Below are 26,253 nucleotides of genomic sequence, written 5' to 3' on the forward strand. Positions count from 1 at the left end.
CCACGCATCCTATGAGCAGAGATGCTGGATATATTCTGTACCTGTTACCAAGAGCTCTAAACCCTTCTTTAAGGGGGAAACTACAAAAATGATTCAGATTCATTTGCATTATGCATTATATGTTTTTACAATTTACTAGTATTAGTGCTGATTGGACTGTATTATAAGCCCTTATATGCTAAATTTATGAGATAGATTCTCATGTAAAATTGCTCTAATTAATTCCATATAATTGCATGCATTACAGTGCATATTGTCATAAATCCATGAACCTAATTTTAAACAAAAGCAATTATCTTATTCAAGTTTGGGCAACAATTTTTTAAACAAAAAAACAGTGCATCTATCTATCTATCTATCTATCTATCTATCTATCTATCTATCTATCTATCTATCTATCTATCTATCTATCTATCTATCTATCTATCTATCTATCTATCTATCTATCTATCTATCTATCTATCCAAGACAAGAGGATGATAAAATGAGACGTGCAGTTGGCACTCACCTTGAAAAGTATATATCTGTTCCTGCTCGTTTATGGGTTGCTATGAGAGAAACGATGGCGATCACACACTCATTCATAAAAACGCACCGCGGATCTTCAGCGCGCGCCGTAGACACACGCACGCGTGCGCGCGCAGCATCCAAACGCGAGATCTAAAAATAGCGCATCGCGCAACAGAAGAGATGCAGTAGAATAACGCGTTACCCATACTGACTGCTTCTCACATCACAATGCTGTCTTATATCACTCAAGAGATGCTGACAGTGAAAATAGCATGATGAGTGTGACATGATCTTTTACACCATGAGCACATATATGCTACAGGACATATATCTTTCTAATGCATAGGCTATCAAAGATAAAATCTATAGCCACTTTTATTTTGCTTTATTTTAATTTTATTTAGATTATCAGCATCAGTTAAAGTTGAACTGTTGGGGGAAAAAACGATGTTCCAATAGAAAAGTAAAATCACAATTGAGATATTTTTGTCTGATTTGTCTGTTAGCCATTGAACTTTGTCATAACATCTTGGGAAAATATAATCCCATGTTATTTGTAAATAATCTCATAATCCCATGTAAATAATGTCCATGTTATTCGTCAACTGTAAGCTATCCATATATGCATAACCATGATATCAAAGCAGTATAGGCCTACATTCAGCATGAGTGAGCAATTCTTTAAAGCATTCCATTTTTATCATCACTCACATGCAGAACAAGCCTTATCAGTAGCATCACATCAATTTCATGTGCATTACTCTGCATTCATCTCCTGCTTCTTCCACGTCTATCTCTGTTCTTCTCACTTATGGTCATAAACATAAAAAAGGTCCAAAGTTTATTTAGGATCATTCAATGTGACGTCATGGCCCGCGTCAGCCGGTCTTTATCCTGTTGTGTGACTGATAGCCTATAGGGGAATTTGGAATCATTAATATACTTATTGCTGACTTGGACTACTTTATAAAATAAAGACATATGATGCATAGACTTACATGGAATAGAAATGTAAAGATTATTCTTCATTTGCCCCTTCTAATGTACCTCTGATGATGGTTCTTCCTCACCCCTGCCTGCAGTGTGACCCGAGCGGGGCTTTGAGCAACTGGAAACAGGTAATGCAGCAGTAGCGGATTAATATTGAATATATTTATATAAAAAAATGTTTCAAGCTTTCACACCACGCAACCCAGCTAACAAAGATGTGTCCTAAAACATTTTGCTTCTTTTCCCATCAAATCATGAAATTATTTCTTAATGTTATCTGAACGTTCAAAATGTCCAGTTTTCAAACTTTTAGTTATACAACAAACGTCAGGGGAACATTCCATTTCATTATTCTGCAAACACTTTTGAATGTTCTCAAAACATTCTAAAACAAGTAGTAACATTTTTTTTAAAAGTGCTATATAGGCTACATTCATTAATGATGTAAAAAGTTTTTGTGCTAACGTTTTAAAAACATTATTAAAAACCAGATAACTTTACTGGAAGAATGTTTGTTCAGAAAAGTCAACGTTCTGAGAGCATTCCCTGTTAGCTGGGAACATCCTTTATGTTTAAGCCATGAAAAGGAGAAAGAAAATGTTGTGCACAAGAACACGTTTAGAGTTTCGTTGTGTCAGATGTTGAGAGCATTGAGTAGGTCAACTGTTGTATCAGTGCTGTTTCAGCAGAAGTGCGTTAAAATGAAGAAGAAGAAAAATATGAGGAAATACAACAATACGAGGCACTTAACATCGTTACACAGGTCTGTGCTATTTAGATTTACCAAATATAATAAATCATGAGTCACGGGTAAAAAAGGTGTGTCATCATCACGGGCTGACCAATCACAGTTTACGCTACAGGTAACTTTTTTTGAATAGTATGCCCACTCTACAACGCCGAGCAATACACATCGCAGGGCAGACTCCTGCTTGTCAGGAGGATACGATTTGGCTCACGTCTCACTAACATAATAAAAAAATCAATTATATATGAGTCTATATCATTTTAGAAGATATTTAGCAATACATTTATCAAATAGTGGTTATAATATTAGCCAAAATCGTAGCTTCGTAGGTAATCTTCCGGGTGATTGAATTCTGCCGACCAATCAGAACTCGCTTTTCTCATCACATGACATTTCCCCAGAAGCGCTCCGGAGTGTTTGCTCTAGTTTGCGTTGCTTGTCGAGCTCGCGCTCATGGCGGCTGTAGGGTGGGCGCGCGCAGTCCTGAAGCGCCTCAGTTCATGAACGAGAGAAGAAAGAAATGCGTTAATAATGTGGAGGGGATAAACCAAACAACTGTTTTTACATTTTAAATAATGTTTGCAGAGGTAAGCCATGATTTTCCCTATTTGGATAGTCTGTGTTTTCCTTTTATTGTATTTCCTGCTGTATTGAGCTGCTGTTAGCTTAGCCGTGTGTTACCTGAGCAGGTAAATAAACACACACACTGAAGTACACACATTAGTACACACGCGCGTCTTGTGTGCAGGATTACACACAGTAATGCGATGGGATTATATGTTTCTGAGCACTGACAGTAAGTCTTCAGCTAGCTCAGCTAACATCAGCTGTCGCTGTTAACGTTACATATATGTGTGTTTAACGTTAGCTGCATGAGGAATGTGTATGTGTGTGTGTGTGTGAGAGACAGTTGTGTGTATAGGGGCCATGGGTGGAGATGATGGGTTTTTGTGTGTTTTCTGCGTGTCTCAGCTTGTTGATTTTGAGATACGTCGTGGCATGTGTGTTAAACGTATATATATATATATGTATGTTGAAAATGTACAACATATGACGTATGTTGAAATAAAATACTAGTTTTGCGTGTATGGGAGAAATAAAACCTTGTAAAGGCTGCAGTTCAGGCCATAAGGTTGATTGTATGTAGTATGATGACATACCTGATAACAGACACTGGTTTTGTTTGTTAGTGTCACATGAGTATCTGATCTTGATGTGTTGATATACTGAAAAGGCAATGTAAGTTATACAAAGTAAAACCTTGAACCCGTTTTATCTGTATACATTGTAAATTGTTTATAATGAGAAGCCTGTTTCTGTTTGTTTTGCACTTGTCTTATGTTATTTTAATCTATCAGTATATGTAAATTATAAACACTTGTTTTGGCTAAATGTAGTCCAGATTGTAATGTTGGTTAAATCATGCCTGGTTGTATGTGGTATTTCAGTCTCTGAATGTGTTCTTGTAAAGTGTAAACATCTAATTTGCCTTTATGAGGCAGTTAAACCCATGGAGACTTTGTGTGGTATGATAAAGTTGGTCACGTTCAGCCTGCTTGTATGACGCTGGTCTTGTGTGTGGATTTTATTTAAGTTTCTGACCATATTTATAAAGTGACTTTGACTATGCAAACATTGTGGTATGGTTGGTAATGATGGCAGGATAACAGTCTGGTTTCATTACACTTACTGTCTAGATGTGTCATTTCACCCTCTAATTATAAACTCATGTTTGAGACATTTGCAATAAGCAGACTGTCTGGTTTTTTATTGTTTTCAGGTACATATGTACTGTATGCAAATTTAGCATCAAACCTATAATCAAGAGCAACAGGAAAAGTCATAGAAATTAATTTTTGAGAATTCTGGGAACCTGATTATTTTGTGAATCGGTGTGTTGCCTTTTTTTTTTGCTGTGAATGATTGTTTAAACTCATGCAAATATTTTAGTATAGTTAATCATGACAGGCCTGAAAGAGTCTTGTTGTGTGAGCCCTGTTTTGGGGTTATTTTAGGTTATCACATTTATTTAACATTTTAAAATAACTTAAAGATTAGGCTAAACACCTGTTTTGTTTTGAAGACAAGCTTGCCAGTTGGTTGCATGCCACATTTTATAAATGAAAATCGTGCATTCGTTAAAGGTTCAGTGCATTGTTTTAATCTGTCTGTATTTGGTCACCTGATGACAGGTGGATGATGTGAATCCTCTTGAGTCACTTGACCCGCTGTAAGAGCGTCCTCACGTGTCTCTGCTGGCATTTCAGGACTTGAACGCATTCACTCTTTGCATTTTAGGGCTGGACCTCGAAGTTAATGCACTACAGCAAATGTTTTACTAGCTCGTGGTGTTGAACCAGAGTTTCAGGTCAACCTGCTGTGACGCATGTGATGTTATATTACAGGCCAATTCGTTTGTTTGCAGTAAGTACAAATAGAATAGAATCATATGGAATTATAGGAATTTCATGCACAAACAACAACAGAGGTTTGTTTCTTCATTCCTTTTGTTTCCTCAGTAAATTGTAAGTAGCCTATGCGATCTTGTACAGTATGCCGCTGGGTTGTGTGTCAACAGGGGAAAGCCAGCCAAAAATGTAAATGTCCAGCACTTGACTATCAGACTCGTGTTACGACACGAGTAGCTCAGTTCACCTGCGCACTGAAGCTATCCCAGCATGCTCTCTGCGTGTGCCCTGTTTATGCCCATCGGAGCTGTGAGATATATGCTGATGTAAATCTTATTATCTGATCCTTATCAAATCTTTGTGAAGCTCCTGGTCATGGGGTGTTATTTAGCTGGGTGCTATTCTAATACTGTCAATTATTTCACAGTAACACCGTGACCGTAGCCTGTGCAGTGAAGGAAGCTGTTTGTTTTTGAAGTGATGTAGTTATACGTTACTAGACATACGATTTTGTTTCACCCATTTTTTCCATCTGCCAGGTGAAAATATTATGTCTGATTTCTAGGGCTGCCTCCGGCTTAAGAGTTTTCTTTTTGACTGGTAGTCGGTCATTTAAGCCATTAGTCGACCTATCGCACATTTATATTTAATTACTTAAATATATATTGGGGGAAATACTAAACCATAATGAGCCTTTAATATATATAGCCTATAAGCTTGCCGCAAAGCACTGACAAAAGTAATAAAAAAAATAGCAAGGAGACATTTTAATTATTTATTAATAAACTAGTGCTTTCTGAGTCAGTGTCGGCTGCAAAGATGAAGTTGGCGATGCTGACTCGTCATCGCTGCACCACAGATTACATAATCAGAGTATTTGTTTTCTATTTAAATTGGTTTGTTTAAAAGTAGAAATTTCAAGCTTTCTATAGCCCTAGATATCTTTCTCATGTCTGTAAGTATGGCAAGTATATGCTGAGTTTTCGGTGCACTTTACAGATACTGAGACGACAGAAAGTGCATCCTGTTTGCTTTCTTTATTTTACAAAGGGACAATGTTTTGTTGTTATTGTGAGTTTACACAAATAAGAGTAATGATATATAACTCTTATCTTCATGCCCAAATAAGTATTTTAAGTTGTTTCCACTGTTATCAAACACATGGATATGCGCCTAATAATAGTGCACATTTATCTAGGTTAACGTTAGAGCGAGCGGCCAAGTACAGTTGCTACTACTTGCATGTTTCAAATAAGCTATTTGTGTGTATGGTGTTACCTTTACAAACATTATTTTATTTACATGGCAATAAGTTTATTGTAGTAGTTATTTGGTCTGCAGAGAACTATAACTGTTTTATATATAAGTGCAGGTGGCGTAGATCTGGATTATACACACAGCTTTTGGTCCCTGCATAGCAGCACTCGAGCCTAGGGTATTTACACCGGTCTTAAAATAGACCTCTGTGACCAGCCTGAATGAAACGCCAAAGTCTGAGGAGTTTCGTTTGAGATCACTCTGGAAACCTTTGGGATCTCTTATGAGCTCTTCTCAGTGCCGAGTCACCCTCTATTTTAGCTGAGAATCATGTTCTGGAAAGCTCTGTGTATTCACGTCGTGAGCCGTAGCATGCATGGCCATGCTGCATAATGTGAATGAATTTTGCGGTTTGTTTAAGAAGGTGGAGCTTGTTTGCTGCATATGATTGAATGACCGTCGCTGGATAATAATCTTAATGGCTGAGGTCTTTGGTGGCCCATTCTGACATGACGGAGGGAGATCATTGCTGTTAAGAGTCCTATTAAGGTTACAGCTTTACAACTTTCTGCATCATATGAAAGCCTGATGATTAAATTAAATTGATTTATTTATTTATTAGATTGCACCTGTCCTCAAACTCACAGAGCGTCTGTCTTCCTACTGGATAGAGACTGTCACCTCATGTTAGGCTGCAAGATATTGGGGGAAAAAATGATATTGCAATATTTTGCTTTTCTGCTATTTATTGTTTCACCAGATGACTTGAATAGCTCTATTTGGAAATAATTAATAATTGTAGAATTGACGTGGTTTTGTAGGGGAGTGAATCTGCATAGAAAATCGTAAACAAATTTCAAGCGTAGATAACTGGTCCGTACGGATCAACTACAGTACGATCCCTTTACTTGACATCGCACACCCTGCAATGTGACTTTGCACATCATTATATCGATGTTAAAATGATATATGCAGCCCTCATGTGATTTGCTGTGATGTGAAAACACGTTAAAGATAAAACGTCTGTTGGATTATTGTGTGTTTGACGACAGAGAGCAGCTTTGGTGTTCAAGTCCCCCGTATGTCATCATCTGCTTTTATCTCCTGCAGAGGCAAGTTTGCTGGCGATAAGGGCTGAAACGTGTTTTTTAGAGCACACAGAAAACTCCCAGTCAAAGACGTTTTCCAAACAGTTAGATTGCATGTGCGTTTGTGCAAATCTCTTTATGTAAAAAACACAATACATTAACTGCTAATATTAACTAGTCCATATATTGATAGACTTTTTGAACTTTGATAAAAGCAGTGAATGTTGATTCAGAACAGGTTTTTCTCCCCTTCATGTTGTTTGATTGATGTAAGTGGATAACTTTTCTTTGGTTTTTGGTAAGGTGGCATTCAGATGTCTTGTTTTCCCTCATACCTGATAGCTTTTCTCTGTGTTGTGGTCTGGTGTCACTGTATTGATGATGCTTACTTGCACACATTGTGACCAAATGCAAAGCAGACATGTTCATTGCATCATTTTGAAACATCAGGACTGTTTAGTAGCCACTACACTGGCTATTTAATCAATTAAATTGATCATTGTTTAGCATTTACTCAGGCTTATGTTGTTCTGTATGATTGACTTTATTCCACAGAGCACAGGAGAAAGTTTGAATAATACGCTGCTCACTGGCTGTAACTTTCATGTTTCATAATGAGCACAAAAGCACCTTTAATGACTTTTTACCCATCTTTAATTTCAACTGATCAAAGTCATTGTTCACTGATAATCTTCTCTTCAAATTGACCCTTCGCAGGGAGCTTGATTGACAGGTGATCTGACCAATCATACTTCGCCATCCGTCATTTTGTCCGACAAAGCAGTCAGGAGAGTTAGTAGATTAACATGGGAGGATTTAAAACTGAAAAACTGAATATACTGACGCCTTTCCGCGGTTAAAACAACATTCCTTCTTATGTTCATTCATGTTTATTTGATGCTATTAATGAACTAGAAGGAAGAGATGATCGTTTCACGAGCAGCTTTAACTGAGGCTCTACAGCGATCTGTCAGGACACATTAAAGAGCCACAAAGCGGTATTTATTGTTTAAATTTCTTTTTAAAAATGACCATATTTGAAAGGTGAGACATTGTTTAATATGTTTAATATCAAAAGTAACCGAAAAGTAACCTTGTCTTTCCTGTCTGTCAGCATATTGTCAGTTTCCTCTCAGATCCGCGATGTATTTTTCACTGCGTGAGAACATGGTGTGTTTGTGAGAGCGGCGTAGCTTGTCGGACATAGCGACAGTAACTAAGGGGGGCGGGTCTTTGCAAAGGGCCAATTAACCGTGAACTGGTGCAAACATATTGATAATGACTTAAATATCAATTTTAATGGTGCTTTTTTGTCATTTTAGGCAAGAACATTCCACAGTCAGAAATTCATTTGTGTTCCATGGAAGAAAGAATCTATTCTGGAACTACATGATGAGAGTGAATAAATTATGACAGAAAGTTTCATTTTTGGGTGAATTATTCCTTTAGCTAATTGAGACAAACAGACATTATTGATTTCTCAAATCCTGAGTCTGTTGAGGAGAGATGGGCTGTTGCTTTAAGTAATCAGATGCATGCTTTTACATACTGGACAATAAAACAACAATAAAACCAGTGATAAAATCCCACAGACACACATTAAAGGATGGACCCAAGCCATGTCTAGAGACAAAACATCCAGTCTTGAGTCTTAAGAAATCATCATCAACAACTATATGAAATAACTAAACCTATATCGTTCAAATGTAATTTGTCTTGCTCTAATAGCATCCACCACAGCGTTGTGTTGTGTGTAAGCTGGTGTTTTAGCTGGAATAGTTTGCCAGCGCCCTGTTTTACAGTCCTGTGACACACCACACATGTTTGTTTGTCCCTTTGATAACACACACGTGCATTGTGTCTGTGGCATAGGATGATCTCTAGAACGCTACCGCAGCATCCAGAGTGGGCTTGTTATGCTTTTTGCCTAAATCCACATGATGTCAGCACAAGTCATGAATGATCTGCTGTGGGCAGAGGGATTCACAGGTTACAGAGGTCAGGGTTTGTGGTCTTGGAATGAATCAGAGTTAAATCAGTGCTTTTACGTGGTCTTGTGTGGCCAGACTTTTAACATAACTACTTGTTCTGGACAAAAAGCGCACACTTTGACAGGAAAAGACTTTTGATTGACTTTCTTCTTTTTTGTTATGTTTAGGGGCGGGGTTTCTTTTACTCTTCTGCTGTCTTTCTTTTCTTTCCTTTGCTATTCCTTTTTTCCCCTCTCTTTACACTTTTTCTTATTTTCTTTTGCTCTCATTATTTTCTTCATTATGAACATTTCTGGGATTCTCAGAAGCAGAAAACATATATATATATATATATATATATATATAGACTTTACCAAGTTACCAATAAATCAAAATAACAATTGTGTTTTTTTAATGAATATTACATTATTTGTTATAAATGATTTATCATTTTGTTAAATTCAAGTGCCACGTAATCTTGAATCCGAATAACTTCCCTCCCTCTTGCAGTATCTCTTCTCTTCTTTGATGACGGGGGCGGGGCAACCTGTCACTCACATGAGATCCACCAATAGCAAACCACAACCAATCAATTCCCCATGGAAAAAAATCAAGCCCCGCCCCTGCCCTACATTTATTCTCGCTCCAGAAGCAGTTTCATTCAGTTGCAATAGGGAAATGAAGACTATCACAACTTCTGTTTAATGCCGACCTCAATAACTGTGGAGATGCTTCATTGCAGTCTGTGAAAAGGGTTGTGATCATATTTTTGGGTTATGTTTATTTAACACACGTCAGCAGGACATACTCCAGGTCCGACCCTTCAGATCTGAGGCACACAGAGGTGTGTGTGTGTGTGTGTGTGTGTGTACGCGATCATCTCAGGAGAAGGAAGAGAAAGGGCAGAGATTGCGTAACTGAGTTTCCTGTCCTGGAAAAAACAGGAAACCTGTCCACTGGACACATTCTGTCACACTCTCTCGCCTCATCTCTCGTATAATCTTTCTAAAACCTTTACCCGTCTGCTGAAAGCTCCAGCAGTGATTTCATTTCGTCTGGTTCTTTGTTATGATGATGATCAGGAGCAAAATGAAACTTTTTTTGCATTTGGTCATGTTAGTCTGTACATTTGCTACTTTATTTGCAATGCAAGAACGATAATCTGACCGGTGCTGTTGATTTTGTTTGGCAAGAGTGAATCACATCAGAAAATATGAATGTTAAAGAAAAGCTCCGGCACGTTCACATATTTGTACATTAATTCTACTCCTTAATGTAAATACAAACAAATTTTTTTTTGATGTTTTTGTGACAAGTGCTCGCAGCAAAACAATGCATTAATCCTAGAGATAAAATATTATTTTAATGAAATAGTGCAAAATACAATTTCATGGCCGTGAAATTTCCTCAACTCACTTTTGGAAAAACATTTCAGACCCTGATGATGATATATGTTCAACTTTACTTGTTCAGTAGTTGCAGTCCTGTCTTCTCTTCTGTATTTTCAAGTGTTTCCCCTACAATGTATTCAGCAGCGGACAAAATCTGTCCATGATCAGTAATATCACGACATTCACTTCATTTACTTACACACCTAAAAACACGGAGACAAGGCGACCGGCGGCGCTGCATGCGATGGCTCTGAATCCACTTGTTGACAAGAAAGGAGGAACGAGCCACACATGGAAATATTTTCGATTAGGCTAATGTCACGTTGCCATAAGGGGCCGTTCACAGCGCGTTTTTTGCACGTGCAAATTGGTTATTTCATGCGCGCTCATAATAGAAGCAACGCGGTCGCAGCCCGCTCATTTTTGCAAAGGTGCCTCTGTCCATGGTTGCATAGCAACGACAGACGCCACGGGAGAGCAAGCGCTTGTGGTAAGGAAAAAGCGGTACAAGTGGTCATCCATGAGGTATCACCTACTGCTCATAGTCCTTATAGTGAAATCATATTTAATTTTTCAGATGAGTCTACTAAACTGGTTGGTGACGAAAAAGGCGGATGTGGATCATGGAGGAGCTGAGGTTAGCAGACACTTGCAGAGGGGGTCCACTTTGTGGGGCTTCAGTGTCACATGATCCCTCAGAAATCATTCTAATATGATGATATGTGATGCTTTTTTTTTAAAGATTCTTTGATTAATAAAAAGTTAAAAAATAACCCCCCCCCCCCCCATCCAATGGTAAAAACCTCCGGCATGTAACAGCGCACCGCTGCTGGAAAAATTTCTAGGGGAAACACTGAAGTATAATTTATTAATGATGCTTTCATTCTGATCCATTAACGTCCTTCAAAATGAGAACTCCCAGTGAGCCAGAGATAAGAAATAATGTTGTTAACTGTGTGTGTTTCAGGCCAGTCTGTCCATCTGGGGATGGGGGGGTCTGGGAGTCGTCCTCTTCCTCATCTCATTTGGACCCTTTGCCATCTTTTATCTGGCCTTCTACATCCTCTGTTTCATTGGCGGGTAAGTGGATCCCAAATTAGACCATCTGTAACACCTGTTGATGCTCTAACATGATGCTGCAATCTCTCCCTTCTCTCTCTCCAGGGATTTTGTAGTGCTGCTTTTATTTGGAAAGACAAACTCAGAGAAACACCTGGAAAGATGCGAACACTCCTACCTGCCATCTAAACAGACGGCCATACTGAAGGTGTGCAAACCCTTGCATCTGACTTCCTTCTGATTGCATTTTAATTGATTATGTTTGCCACGACACAAAAACGCATTTGTAATGCATTTAAGCAATCAAGTATGTCATGCAGCTTTTTTCATTAAACCTTAACAATTTAAAGGGATAGTTCACCCAAAAATGAAAATTCTGTCAGTATTTATGCACCCTCATGTTGTTCCAACCCCGTAAGACCTTCGTTCATCTTCAGAACACGAATTAAGATATTTTTGATGAAATCTGAGAGCTGGATTCCTCCATACTAGTCCATAGGCTTCTTCAGGGATTGAAACTTGCCAGCCCCGAAAAGTTATTAAAGACATCGTTAAAATAATCCAAGTGACTACAGTGGCTCACTCTTAAGTTTATCAAGCGACGAGAATACTTTTTGTGCGAAAAATTAACGACTTTATTTCAAGGTTCAATTCCTTAGAAGCTTATGGAGGAGTGATCCAGCTCTCAGATTTCATCAAAAATATCTTAATTTGTGTTCTGTAGATGAAAGAAGGTCTTACGGGGTTGATCAACATGAGGGTGAGTAAATACTACCCATATTTTTGGGTGAACTATCTCTTTAATAATTTTTTCAATGTTCGATTAACAGGGCCCTATGAAATGTTTAATTTCAGTAGTTCTCTGTTTTCTTTTTTTTTTTATTGGGCAGGTGGATTTATAATTGAATACAAATGTATTAATCAAAAACATTGGTAATCAAATGAAGGGATAAAACCCTAACAATGTAATTAATATTTTAAAAATATAATCAAATGAAAATTCAACAATTAATTTTATTTATGTGGCATGCACTTTAAACAGAGGTTTACTGGTAATATTAGAGCATGGAAGAAAAATGAATGATATTCCTTAAACTACGTTTTAATAATTGTAATAACATAACTTTATATTTTGGTTGGTTGTAGTGAAGATCTTTTGAGTTTCTGTGTCTATGACATGACAGTAGTTTTAAATCAAATGAACTTGTGAAATGTTAAAATTGTGCTTGTGTTCCACTCCTGAGTTTTAAGACTTTGTGTTTGTTCCTCAGGTTTCGGAGGAGATGAAATCAGAGTCCAAACCCATCAAGATAGACCGTCGTCTGACAGGATCCAATATCATAGATGAGCCACTGCAACAGGTACTGTCAGTGTCAACGAAACCAAACTGACAGATTGTGTGTTTGAGGAACCTGTGGTTTCTCTACTGATGAGGATTTCTCAGACTGTCGAGTCGTTTTTTTCTGCATGTGACATGAGTAAGACGCTGGATCAGCTAGTTTGAGGGTTAAGGCTGAACTGGTGTTTTCATACAACTGATGAGCACATGACACTCACTTCAGCTTGTTTTCACTCAGTGCTCTCACATGCTTTACTGAATCAGGTTTGAGTCTGCTTACAATGCATATATTCTGCAAATGTCACTTTCTTGATGGAACCATTTTCTACACTTTAGCTTTTTTTTTTGCTTCCCTAAAGGCCACTTCTATTGTTAGTCGAATACGTTCCAATTGATGTTGCATGAACATTTTCCACTCTTTCTTTGTCATTTAGAAAACAGGTTGATTTACTACTTCACCTTAGATATGTAAATTACATACCAGTGTCAGTGAAACGTTTAAGTTTTTTCCAAGAAGCATAAAAATGCACAGTACAATTCAAAGTACACTTAAAATATTGGATAAAATTGTTTATTTTAATTAGATGGAGCTATAATTTTGAGTGTATTATAAATATTTTTATAATACACGTTTCAAAGCAGCTTGTAATAGTTGTATAAATCATTATTATGAATTCATCAATTTACAATAAATTTAACATTAATAATTTGTTAATTTCTAATGAAATCATTGCAGTGCATTTTGGATTAGTCTACCTGAGAAATTAGCTACATGCATAACTTTGTTCGACTGTCATGAATATTTGAAATGTCCATTTACATCAAGTACAAGTCAGCCAAACATAGATGAATCTTACCTGTCCAGAAATTCTTCTCCGTTTTCAGCCGTCTCCATCTTTCAAAGGCATCTCCTATACAGATCCTTGTTTTATTTCGGACTTTGTAACGAAGTATTTTGGATTCATAACGAGTTTATGAGTTTATCAGTTTATCTGATTCGCAACGTTCGATTTTTTTTTTTATCCGATTCCGACACGTTTGTAGCTGCAGCTGTGATAACTAGCAGAGCTGGCAACCCGGATGCCGCAACACTACTGACTTCGTGATTGGTAGATAGGTGGAGGGTGACGCATCAGACCAAAACACAACATGAGAACATCAACATCAGTTGAGGGCTGCAACTTCACTTTTTAAATGACAATGTCCTGGCCGGACTACTGTTGTCAGTGATATAAGTATTTGAAATGAACATGATTTCTTAATGTCTAGTGACATATCAGGGCCATTTTATGATTAATTTAAATAGATTTCTTACATACAGCTCCTTTAAATAGAGAGCTGGGCGATAATATAGTTTGCATCTTGCGACGATATAAGAATCGAGCAGTTTTGATTTCCCATGTAGTACATCACTTTGCATGACTGTGCTGTATGTATCCGGGTAATAGTTGTATAAATCATTATTATGAATTCATCAATTTACAATAAATTTAACATTAATAATTTGTTAATTTCTGATTAAATCATTGCAGTGCATTTTGGATTAGTCTACCTGAGAAATTTGCTAAAACAAGGTATCTTAGACGGCATCCGTTACCTACTGTTATGAACAGCATCCCCAGTTTGCCTCTTTCATGATATGACCCCGTTAAAACCATAGTATATAAGCTCTTCACGACCAAAATCATTATGCAACTCATTTTAAAGTAGTCTAACGTTTTGAGGAAATTGTGTTAAAGTTAAACAGTCATGAGAGTCTGTCAGCAGGTTTGCAAGCTGTTCTGTTCCGTGTGGACCCCTTTGTGGTAGAAGCATGGGTTATTGTGTCTGTGCCAAGAAGAATTCAGGGCACATGATCAAGAAAAATGCACTCACGACATGTACATTAAGGTTGGCAGAAAATAACATTCTCATTATGGAGTGATATTTTCCACCTTAATTTGATTTCCAGGGACATTTTTTACCCTTATAAGGGCAATTTTTTAACCTTATTAGATGCGTGCGTCGTCTTTTTACTTTAAATACTTTATCTGAACGATGTCTGAAACTTTGTATTGCTATTTCTTCTCATGTTTATGGCCTCTTAAAATTAATCGCTTGTTGTAACGCTTTGGATAAAAGAGACAGCTAAATGAATAAATGTAAATGTTCTTTAAATATGAAACTAAAACCGCCAGTAGGTGGCAGCAAGTCACTGTCTTAATGAGTGAGTTATTGAATCATTCATTCAACCGATTCATTCAACTGGCTGATTCATTAACAGATGTGTTTACGAATGGATCATTGATGAATTCAGGAACGAAACACCACTGTGTATTGCTTCGGAGATGCAGAACGTTTCTGTTGCGATTTTGTCTGGAACTCTTTTCGTTGCCGAAATGGAGCAAAACAGACAATATTGACAATTTTGTCTAAAATGTTTCTTTGAATTGTTGTATAAAACTATCGCATTTCTGATAATGCTGACAATTGGGGAAAACAGCACGTTTGCTTGTGTGATATTGTTATACTATATCATATGATATAAACTAGAGACAAAATATCATATATTGAATTTTGGTGTCATTGTAACTGCAGTCTAGGTTTTACCACGCAGTGAAAGCGTTCACTCTCTCAAGGCATGTTTTTTTAAAAGTGAGTGACTTACTAGATAACGTCAAATTCCACATCCTTAAAACAAAAATTACAGTATTATCATAGACTATACATCTCGCTCACCCCTAATGTGTGTACCCCTTTTCATTATCTTTTTGACATTATTCAAGTAAATAGTGTCCTGTTCTGATCCTCTTCTCATATCATTCATCAGGTCATCCAGTTTGCTTTGAGGGACTATATCCAGTATTGGTACTACACACTGAGTGATGATGAAACGTTCCTCTTGGAGATCCGTCAGACTGTCCAGAACGCCCTCGTCCAGTTCTCCACCAGGTGAGACACCCGTCCGGCCCGGTCACCCTCACACCTGCTTTAAAATCACTGTTGCAGAGGGTTGTGAACGACACTGTGGTTTTCCAGCTCTGATGCAACACCTAACCACAAACCAAACACTGCATTCAGATGTTCTTACACATTTTCCTTGGTAAACACGATGTTGAAATGGAGACTGTAACTCCTGTGATTCATTGATGCTCAATCTGTCCATTCCTCAGGTCTAAAGAGGTGGACTGGCAGCCGTATTTCACCACCAGACTGGTGGATGATTTTGCAACACATCTGCGTGTTTTCAGGAAAGCTCAAGAGAGGCTGAATGAGAGAGAAGATCCTAAACAACGTAATTATCATTCTTTCCTCTCATTTCACATTGTCTGCAAAACATTTATCAATGGACAGATTAAACAAAGAAAAGCAATAATTGTAACACTTTACAATAAGGTCCCATTAGTTAATGTTTAGTGTAAAAATCTCAATATCAGGACTATAATTGTTTTAGCCTGTAATAAAAAGTTTTTTTTCTTAATGCCTAATTACTGAATAAATGGTTTTAATGGTAACTTGGTTTTAATGACTCATAATGTGAGCATGTGCATGACGTTATTTGTGTGTTTGCGGCAGGTGACGATCCAGAGGAGCTGCTGGACTCGTTTTTTGAGGCGGAGGTGGAAATGGAGAGGAATATTTGTAGAGATATGGTGTGCATGTCACGCAAGGATGAAGAAGGTAAGACAAACACAGATTTGTGTCAATAGACAGATCAAAGACTCCAGGCCAGTGATTCAAGGCATATTTAATGTCAACAATAGTCAAGAATAACTTGTACATGCTTCTCTAGGGCAGATCTCTTAGCCAGACAAGCTGAAAGACTTGATTTAGCAAAAAATACAAACACACACCCAGTCATTAATACAGTGAAATGCTTTGTAAATGCTTTAGTGACTGACAGACAATCGGAGAAGGCAAGAACACTGTTGTGTGTATGTATGTGCCTTGCGAATAGAGATGTCACATGTGATCTCATCTGCAATCCACCTTTATATTTATAACAAATGATTTTCTCACATCAAATGACTTTCTTTATTCTGTGGAACAATAAATTTGAGATGAATGTTTACGCTGCTTTTTTTTTTCAAACACTAAAAGTGATTAGGAACGGCAGCTGTTGAAATTTCACAAATGCACAAAAACACCGTGAAAGTAGTTTGCACGACTTATGCATTTAATTCCAAGACTTCTGAAATCAAGACCTCTGTGGGTCTTTAAAACTCTTGATAATCCGTTTTACAGAAGAGCAGTTCGCAATCAGTGAATACTGCAAATTTATGCCAAGTGATCGCTTATTGATCTACTGTTGATGAATTAAGACAATGTTTACTTTATGGTGTTTATATTGTAATACATTGAAAATGGTTGTAATAGTTTTATCTCCCTCATTTTTTGATTGAGTAGATGGCAGAATTAAATCTTAGACATTTCAAAATAAGTTTCCGTAGTATTTCAGGCTTGTTTACAATTAAAAGTTCCACATTATGCAAAAGAAAAAAAAAGTTCTGGTTATTAATGGTATCTGGCATCGAATTCAGTGTAAACTCTAGTAGCTTTTCTCTCTGTCAATGGAAGGAAAGACTAAAAACATAATTTAACACATTCAATATATAGTAATTACTAGTATCGGCACAGTAATCTGTAATTCGAATGTATGGATATGTTGGTACATAAACCTTTTTCAGTACGTATTGAATAAAACTTGTCTTGCCTGTTTTATGATCGTAGTTACCCTGTTGTGCTGATAAGCAGTACTAAGTCCTTGTTGAATGTGTGCGACAGCCTGTTTAATTAAGTAAAAGACTCCGAGATGCATGATTTAATTTGAGATTGTATTGGTTTGTTTTGAATGGACATGCAGTACTTTATTTTATTTGTGCTAATCTTACAAAAACCATGCAAAAGCTCTGGGTGAGGATCAGACTGTCCTGTTTGTTGTCTTTGTGCTGTAGATTTGACTGTAGTGTGTTTTTGGTGCAGGTTACTTACGGGATCTCTGTGAAGTGCTGCTGTACCTGTTACTACCTTCTGGAGATTTCCACAACAAGAATATGAGATACTTCCTCAGGGTGAGACATAAACACACACATGCTAAATCAGTCCCAAATGCATCCAAATAATATTGTATCTCTTAACTAGTCATGGCCGGCTAAAGAAATGAAGGGGGGAGGAATACTGTAAAGCAGTGTTTACATGGACGAACCCATAAAACATACATTTAATGCAAGCATTTTCTGATTTTTAAACCCTGTAAAATTTTCTGTCTTCTGATTAAAACTATTTAAAATATTTTTCATTATTTCAAATTGAGTAGAATATAAATATTAGATAACATCATTTAAAAAAAATTAAGAAATGTTGCCTTGGAAACTAACTGAAATAAATAAGTTGAAATTCTAAATTTATTAAAGCTGAAATAAGAAAGTAAAGCTAAATAGAAATATAAAAAATTTAATAAAAATGACAAAAGCATTTAACACAATTACTAAACCTTGAACTAACATTTAAATAACTCAAAGTATAAAAATAAAAGGTTATTTAAAAAAAATACTATTATAATATATAAAATAACACTCATTGTATTTTAATCTTCTATATTCCATTAAAATGCAGCCTAAATAATCCACGGTTATTGACAGTATATCTCAGATGCTGTTGATAGAGCTTTATTTAATCCTTTAAGACACCAGATCTGGGATTTACGAAAGCAGGATTCTGTTTTGAGATCAGGACTTATGAACTCATGAAGTGGCTTATGTGGTCCTGACAGGTCTTGCTTCTGAGACTACAAGATAAGAGCTCCAGCCTTGGTGTTTTGCAACTGGACAAACTTGTTGATGATGATTAATTGATTGATTGCTTGATGTCCTGCAGGAAGTTTTGGCCAGAGGAGTTCTGCTACCCTTAATTAACCAGCTCAGTGACCCGGATTACATCAATCAGTTCATCATCTGGATGGTGAGACCTGCTCTTATAGTAGAGGAGTGTGTTGTAAATGTTTATGCTTTCTCTTTAAAACATTTTGTGTGTGTTTAGATTCGTGATTCAAGCTGTAACTATGAGGCCTTCATGAACATCTTAAAGCTGACGGACAAACCGCCTGAGCTGGAGGCCGTCAAAGACAGAGTCCTGGAAGAGCTTCAGCATCTCCGATCTCTTGACACGGGCGCAGATGGTAGACACACACTCGCTACACACTTATGTTTACACACATATGCTTTTTCATTGGTTTGGAAAGTAAACAATGAATTCTGGGGTTTATTTTGGAGAACATGAGAGCAAGTTCAGGGCTTCATAATAACCAACATTGTTTACTCTTCTCTCTCTCTCTCTCTCTCTCTCTCTCTCTCTCTCTCTCTCTCTCTCTCTCTCTCTCTCTCTCTCTCTCTCTCTCTCTCTCTCTCTCTCTCTCTCTCTCTCTCTCTCTCTCTCTCTCTCTCTCTCTCTCTCTCTGTACTCACAGATATCAACATCATAAAGAATCAAATCAATAGTTTGCTTTTTGTGAAGAAAGTCTGTGAAACACGGATACAAAGGCTACAATCAGGAAAGGTAACCGAATCCCCCTGTTTCATTTACACTTCCTGTTTTATAATTCATTAAAATTGTTTAAGAAAATCATATAATTCATTAATTAAAAAAAATATATATTTGCTAGGAATATTTATCAGATTTTTTTAAACATTAAACAATTGCTCCTAATGCAGTTTCAGTCTGCACTGTTAATGCATTTGTTTTGTAGGAGTTTCATTTGTTTTATATAACTAATAACATTTATACTAATAATTATGCAGACAAATGAAATAATAAATAATTACCGTTATATTATTTAAAATGTAACTTTTTATGAACTTTTTACATCATCTTCTTAATTATTAACTAATTATATCAGTTGTCTGACATTTAACATTTCACCCTCAGAATCATTAACATGTTTTGGTTGTTTTTTCCAAACAGGAAGTTGACGCTTTGAAACTCGCAGCTAATTTTGGGAAGCTGGTTGTGATTGCGTTGGAACACATCCTAGTGCATAACATTGCACTGCAGTTCTTCATGGGTGAGTCTAGATGGATGCACACAAACTGTCCTCTCGTTTGAAATGCATCATCAGCTCATCCCTTATTGCTTTTTATGTTTCTCTCTGTAGACTACATGCAGCACATGGGTGGTCAGGCAGTTCTGTTCTTCTGGCTGACGGTGGAGGGGTACCGGGTCACGGCACAGCAGCAGTTGGAGGTCCTACAGAGCAGTCAGAGAGATGGAAGGAAGCAGAGCAGCCTTACAACCAAAGGGCTGCTGAGAGCCGCTGCGGTGGGCGTCTACGACCAGTACCTGTCTGAGAAGGTGGGGCCTTGTCCACACTCCACACGGACACGGGTATTTTTATAACCGTGACTCTTTTCACGCGGTTCGGCCGTTCGTCCCACACGGAAACACAGTATCAGGTCACTGAAACCGAACATTTTTGAAAACCCCTGCCAGGGTGAGGATTTTCAAAAACGCCGGTTGCAGTGTCGTCGTGTAGACAGTAAAACCGGAGTTTTTGCCTTGCGACGTCAGAGTGTGTGCCGTTATCCGCTGTGTTTGACGTCAGATTGTGCGCCGCTGACGGCTTCTGATTGGCCAATGTAGCTTTACGGTTAGGGTTATATCGCCGCCTGCTGGTGTGGCATGCTCTTGACAACGCTTGATAGCGTGTTTTTGCATTTTCATGTAGACAGGATTTTTTTTTTAAACACAGGAGGAAAAACTCCGGTTACAAACATAGCCGTGTCCGTGTGGACTAGGCCTTAGATTTACCGGTTCTTAAACTTCACTAATACACAACTTATGTTTGTCGCATATAGGGCCTAGTGGTATAACAAAATATATGCAAGCGAAGATATAAAGTGTCTATCGTTAGAGATTTCGCTGTATCATTTATATTGTGGTATGTAAATATCCGTGCAGCACAGTACTACATGAAGTTATTGACACATTAGAGTGATAAAGAAACATTAAAATGCAGTCAGTGCAGTAAGCCATGAAAAAGAATCAATGTTGTCACTCGCGCTGAAGCATGCAGAAAAGCATGCAATCCCAAATTCAGTTCTTTTTCGTGGCCTGTTGCTCTCTAATGGTCAAATACACATTTGTGTCAGAATGGCCATCGTGTGAACACATTATTAGATCAGTGCTTCAGGTCTTAAAGTGACAGCATATACCTGTCCTAATATACCTGCTGTCGTCTGTCATTAATGTTAATCAAACAACAAAAGACAAAGTGAAAATCACTGCTCTTAAATGAATAACTTTTGCAGCTTTAATAAGAATCATTGTATTCACAATCCATTCAGTGATTACTTGATTTTTAATTTCTGCAGTATTTCTTACATGTTAAGTAAACTTACTGTAACTGACAAACTTTATTTTGTGTCTTTGTTCTAGTGTATTTATCCTATTGTTTGTAATTTACTTCTTTGTTTGTATTTTTAATAACTATATTTCATTTATTATCATCGTGAAATAAATGTTCTCATATCGTGAAATACGTTTTTGGTAATATCGCCCAATCCATTACATGTCAGTCAGATGGTCACTTTTTTTTTCTAGTAGGTCCATGAAGTGATAATTTCTGTAATTTTCTTTTTCACTCAGGCCTCTCCTAGGGTGGAGGTGGATGAAGCATCCGTAACCAGACTGGCTCAAAAACTCAGCAAAGAGGATCCCACACCTGAGATATTTGATGAGATCCAGAGAAAGGTGTGTTTTCTGTGCATATATGTGTGATTTGTGTATTCTGACCAGTATAACCAATAACAACCCGCTAATTGAGCTCACTGTGTTTTTCAGGTGTATGATATGATGTTGAAGGATGAGCGGTATTACCCGTCTTTTAGGCAGCACCCGCTGTATGTGCGTATGCTGGCCGAGCTGGACATGCTGAAGGAACCCAGTTTCAGGGGGTCTGATGATGGGGACTTAGGTGAGAAACCGAAACGGGATCACATCAGTCATTTATGACAGCAACAATGAGTGTATTTGTGCATCATTTTCTAAGGCTATGTCTACATTTATCCGGCATTTTCGTTTCAAAGTGTTCTCCGTCCACACTAGCATTTTCAAGCGTTTTCCAAAAGTCTCTCGTCCACATTGAAGCTTAAATCATCTTAATGCACATGCAAAAACATAATAAAAGCTCACTGAGATGATACCAAATGATCAGACATAATACATTTCACATATTATTCTTCTGGCACGATCATTTTAATTGCAAAATATCTCACCACTTACTGATGCATTCAAGTCGAACTCACTCACCACTTCATGTGTGGTCTAAAACACAATTGCTGTCCTTCAGCAAAACATGAAAAAAACTTTTTCATCTTTGCAGAAATGTATTATGAAGATTGTACAAAGTAACATTTATCTTGTGAAAATGAATAGCACAGCAGGTACATACTGGTATAAACATAGATATCTATTGATACGATATGCATCACATGACTAAACATGCGTCATCCTTTTCAAATACCTCCGTTTTCGTAGGACGTAAACATGTATCTAGATTTGCGTAACCGTAGCATGAAATTAAATAATATTTTTCTGTTTCTCCAGAGTCATTCAACGGGTCTCCAACAGGAAGCATTAATTTAGTATGTTAAATAAAACCTATCTATATTTACATACTTTGTGCTGAATGTATTGGATTTGTTTCTAATGAATGTCTGTTTTTTGTAGTCATTAGATGATCTCAGCAGCGGGAGCGTGGATGAGTCTGCTCAGCTTCATGCCTTTATCTCTGATACAGGTGAGAATTTTACTGTTTGTTTGCTGTTTTTACCAAAATTTACTGTTTCAAGAGTTCAACATTGTGTCCTAATCATTCACTATGCGTCTAGTCATTTCTGTCTTGTTCATCTTCTTTTTGCATAATATAATTTATTTTTCCTTTTTAATTTTGGGGTGAAATATGATTTTCATCTGCAGATGTTCTTCGAGTTCTGATTTCTATTTAATTCAGTTACATTCTATTAAAGGTAGAAGTCTGTGTGATTTAAAGAGATGTTGTGTGTTCCTCTATTCTCTAGTCATCACTTCTTCTCATTTTCAAGCTTCATTTATTTGAAAGATGCAACACTTTTCCTGCCACTTTTTCAATCTTATTTTGTGACTATCATTCCATCAACCTTTTTTCTTTGTTTTCTTACATTCATTTTCTTTCCCTCTGTCCCTCTGTTGCTTTGTCTTCTGTCGTTCTCTCTCTGCTGTATGTCTGTCTTGTCGTTATTGTTCTCTTCCCACTGCCGGCTCTTGCTCCTTCATTCCCATCGCTCCTGCCTCCCTGTAGTTGATGCTTTTCTAAACCAACTTCCTATGGCAGGCGTTTGCAACGATCATGGGAAGACGTACGCCCTCTACACCGTCACCGTCATACGCAAGAACTCTGACGGCAGCGAGGACATCTGGAAGACGTACCGCCGTTACAGCGATTTTCACGACTTCCACATGCGCATCACGGAGCAGGTGAGCGAATCGAGGGAAAAGCTGAAGAGTTTTACCTATAAATGAACATCAGGCGTCACCGATCAGGGTAGATTCAGAATGTTTTACTGTCTTTGTTATGCAGATTTTACTTTTTAACTATGTTTTGCTATTTTTATTATGTATTTTTTCATTTGACATTACCTTTTTCTACTATATAATAGTAAAAAAGTATTAAAAATGTAATCTGTACAACTTGAAAGGCAGCACAACAAACCACCCTGATGTATAAATTCTTGACAATTGTAATAAATGTTTGACAATTGTAATAAATGTTTGTTACAAACAAATGTTTGTTCGCGCTTTGCGCGAATTATGGGTGTAACTTCCGTTAAGTTGTAAACAATCAGTGAAAGACTAGCTCTATGTACGCAATAATATATATTTTTAAACTGTACAATGACATTACATTATTCTACTCACCCTTCAACCTTAGAATATTAAAAGGACTTTTAAAAGTGTAAAAGATAACCCCAAAAGCATCTTTCCACAGCAAAATCGGTCAGTTAAATATTACTGTGGTAATCTGTATTATGTAACATACGTTGCCTTAATAATAAAAAAAAATTTTTACTTCAGCATTGCGTGATACTATTTCAAAGTGATTTCAGTCATTTTGACAGATAATAAATTGTATTTACCTGTGAAAACAAACCTGGAAAGAGACGTGAGGATTTGGGGAGGGAAAAAAAAGAGAGATTCTTTGTGCATTCCAGTGAATTATTAATGATATATCGTAAATTAAATCGGGAGAACAGACCACAAATGTGCAGTGTATGTTGACCTTTTTTCATACTATTACAGCGGAATTCATAAGGAAAAAATAAAATAATCATGAGGAAAAGAATGCAGTGACTGAAAAGAGCTCTTGCCATAGATATTCTTGTTATAACATGTCACGTTAAAATACCAAGAGTTACGTTTCTCTCATGTTATTCTTAAATAAAACATGAAAGAAAACTGATCGCTCATTGAGTCAAACTGACGGATAAACTTTATTTGTAGGGCAACCTTATGATTTGAAATTATTCGTTTTAGTCTTTTTGAATTGAAGTTCCCAAACCCGAAGTGCTACCTATAATTCAAAACGCAGTAAACTCGTCAGGAATAAGGTGGATAAGCAAAATAGGTATTTTTATCATTGCTTTAATTTTGGTTGTTCTCGAAACAAATTCACAACGATTTGAATTTAAACATATCTTAAAATATATATGGATGTAGCTTGTATTGCCTTTGTAAAAATCAGATTTTAATCAACATTTTTCTACATTTTCTGTGCTGATTGTGGATGAATAATTAACTAGCCAAAATATTTACTAAACGAACATGGATGGGACAAAGGAAGTGTAGGAAAAATAGTGTTCTAATTCTGCAAACACAAGATTCCATGTTAGTCTGGATAAGCTTAAAAATATGAGCTGCCAGTGTAAACAAAGTCATTTTCTGACCTAAATGCCTTTTGTGGAGTTGTTTTGTTTTGTGCAGTGGATCTGAGATCTGTTTCCTATCTTTAGTTTGAGAGCCTTGGTCCGATTCTCAAGCTTCCTGGCAAAAAGACCTTTAACAACATGGACAGGGAGTTTTTGGAGAAAAGGAAGAGGGACCTGAACTCATATTTACAGGTGGGTCAGATAAGGACGTGTGTTTATTTGGGATTCTGCTAGCTCAGGTGTTTTGATCCAGGTTTGCTGAGAGCTGAATTTGTCCCACAGCTGCTGTTGAATCCTGAGTTGGTGAAGGCCTGTCCCATGCTGATACCCTACGTCTATGACTTCCTGGAAAACAAAGCGTACAGCAAAGGCAAAGGGGACTTTGCACGCAAGGTGAGAAACACCACATGCCGAAAATATGCTCTGAATAATCAGTGAAGGTGTATATATCCAGATATAGCCAGAAATCTCTTGATGTAAAACAGTCTAGGGAAGGTTTTTTGTAAAAAAAAAAAAAAAACAATTTTTTACCAAATAATCACTAGAAAGAATCATATTTATCCATTTTTATTTCAATTCATCAATAGAAAGAAGTCTCTTCTACTCACCAAGGATGCATTTATTTGATCAATAATACAGCAAAAAGAGTACAATTTTTAAAATACTATTAACATTTAAAATAGGTTATTTCTATGTGAATGAATATATGGTAAAATGTAATTTATTCCTGTGATCAAAGCTGGATTTTCAGCATCACTACTCCAGTCTTCAGTGTCACATGATCCTTGAACGAGAAATCATTCTAATATGATTTTGCTGCTCAAATTTACCAATCAATTTAATACATCCTTGCTGAATAAAACTTGCTGGGAAAAAAAAAATCTTTCTGACCTCAATTTTTTTTAATGCAGGTGTATATTTTTGCAAACTACTTGTATCAAAACACTGCAGCAGAAATCATTAATACATTGAAAAATGAAAAACCTATAGACCTTATGTAGCCCCGCCTCTTTTCAGCGCTGCGCTCGTTGTCTTTTGTCTTCCGGTCTGTATTTTCACAGCGATCTTGCGTATTTATAAATGAGCGGCTCATTTTAAAATATTCCCGGTCTACTGACATTTGTTAAGACATCTGATTTAAATATTACAATCCTCATGATAACTTTCGTTAACTTTGTCATCAAGTAAATGCACTTAAACAGCGAATTACTCCTGGACAGCGATGCCATAGAAATATACAGAGCGACCGCAAAACCGGAAGTTCGAAGACAATATTCTAAAGATGGCGGCGCCCTCGATTCTTTGGCACATAAGGTCTATAGACTAAAACACAAACTGTGTCGGACTTGATATTCTTGTCACACTTTTGATGGATTAATAGATGGATGGAGAGATTGAAAGACTAAAGGTGCGTTCACACAAACAGCATTTTGGAGTTGCCAAAAGTCATTCAATTCAATAACAGTTTGCGATTCTGGACGACGAGGAAAAGCAGCCACTGGTGGAGCGGGAAAGTTGAGCAGGATTAGCAGTGGCAAAGACAATTAAGTTCCCATG

At 37.1% G+C, this 26,253-nt stretch overlaps 1 protein-coding gene across 7 annotated transcripts in view; it reads left to right on the forward strand.

The window, feature by feature from the left end:
- Window positions 1-2,661: 2,661 nt before the first annotated feature.
- The window catches only part of snx13 (sorting nexin 13), a 30,485-nt gene continuing 6,893 nt past the window's right edge, over window positions 2,662-26,253 (forward strand). For 2 of the 7 annotated variants that reach the window (XM_077230056.1, XM_077230060.1), the window contains exons 1-21: window positions 2,693-2,835; window positions 10,940-10,999; window positions 11,330-11,442; window positions 11,527-11,629; window positions 12,693-12,782; window positions 15,570-15,691; window positions 15,913-16,034; window positions 16,316-16,420; window positions 17,723-17,811; window positions 18,617-18,700; window positions 18,779-18,917; window positions 19,206-19,294; window positions 19,700-19,799; window positions 19,890-20,086; window positions 21,380-21,484; window positions 21,575-21,707; window positions 22,340-22,377; window positions 22,463-22,532; window positions 23,073-23,248; window positions 24,781-24,888; window positions 24,979-25,089. In XM_077230056.1, the coding sequence (XP_077086171.1) occupies window positions 2,824-2,835; window positions 10,940-10,999; window positions 11,330-11,442; window positions 11,527-11,629; window positions 12,693-12,782; window positions 15,570-15,691; window positions 15,913-16,034; window positions 16,316-16,420; window positions 17,723-17,811; window positions 18,617-18,700; window positions 18,779-18,917; window positions 19,206-19,294; window positions 19,700-19,799; window positions 19,890-20,086; window positions 21,380-21,484; window positions 21,575-21,707; window positions 22,340-22,377; window positions 22,463-22,532; window positions 23,073-23,248; window positions 24,781-24,888; window positions 24,979-25,089 (2,166 nt within the window). In that variant the 5' untranslated portion in view covers window positions 2,693-2,823. Of the gene's footprint in view, window positions 2,836-10,939; window positions 11,000-11,329; window positions 11,443-11,526; window positions 11,630-12,692; window positions 12,783-15,569; window positions 15,692-15,912; window positions 16,035-16,315; window positions 16,421-17,722; window positions 17,812-18,616; window positions 18,701-18,778; window positions 18,918-19,205; window positions 19,295-19,699; window positions 19,800-19,889; window positions 20,087-21,379; window positions 21,485-21,574; window positions 21,708-22,339; window positions 22,378-22,462; window positions 22,533-23,072; window positions 23,249-24,780; window positions 24,889-24,978; window positions 25,090-26,253 lie in introns of all 7 variants that reach the window. The other 5 variants (XM_077230057.1, XM_077230061.1, XM_077230059.1 and 2 more) reach the window with 5 other exon arrangements.

The sequence above is a fragment of the Siphateles boraxobius genome, unplaced genomic scaffold (assembly GCF_051911475.1).
Source record: "Siphateles boraxobius isolate OS27281-9 unplaced genomic scaffold, OSU_SipBor_1 139, whole genome shotgun sequence".
Taxonomy (NCBI): Eukaryota; Metazoa; Chordata; class Actinopteri; order Cypriniformes; family Leuciscidae; genus Siphateles; species Siphateles boraxobius.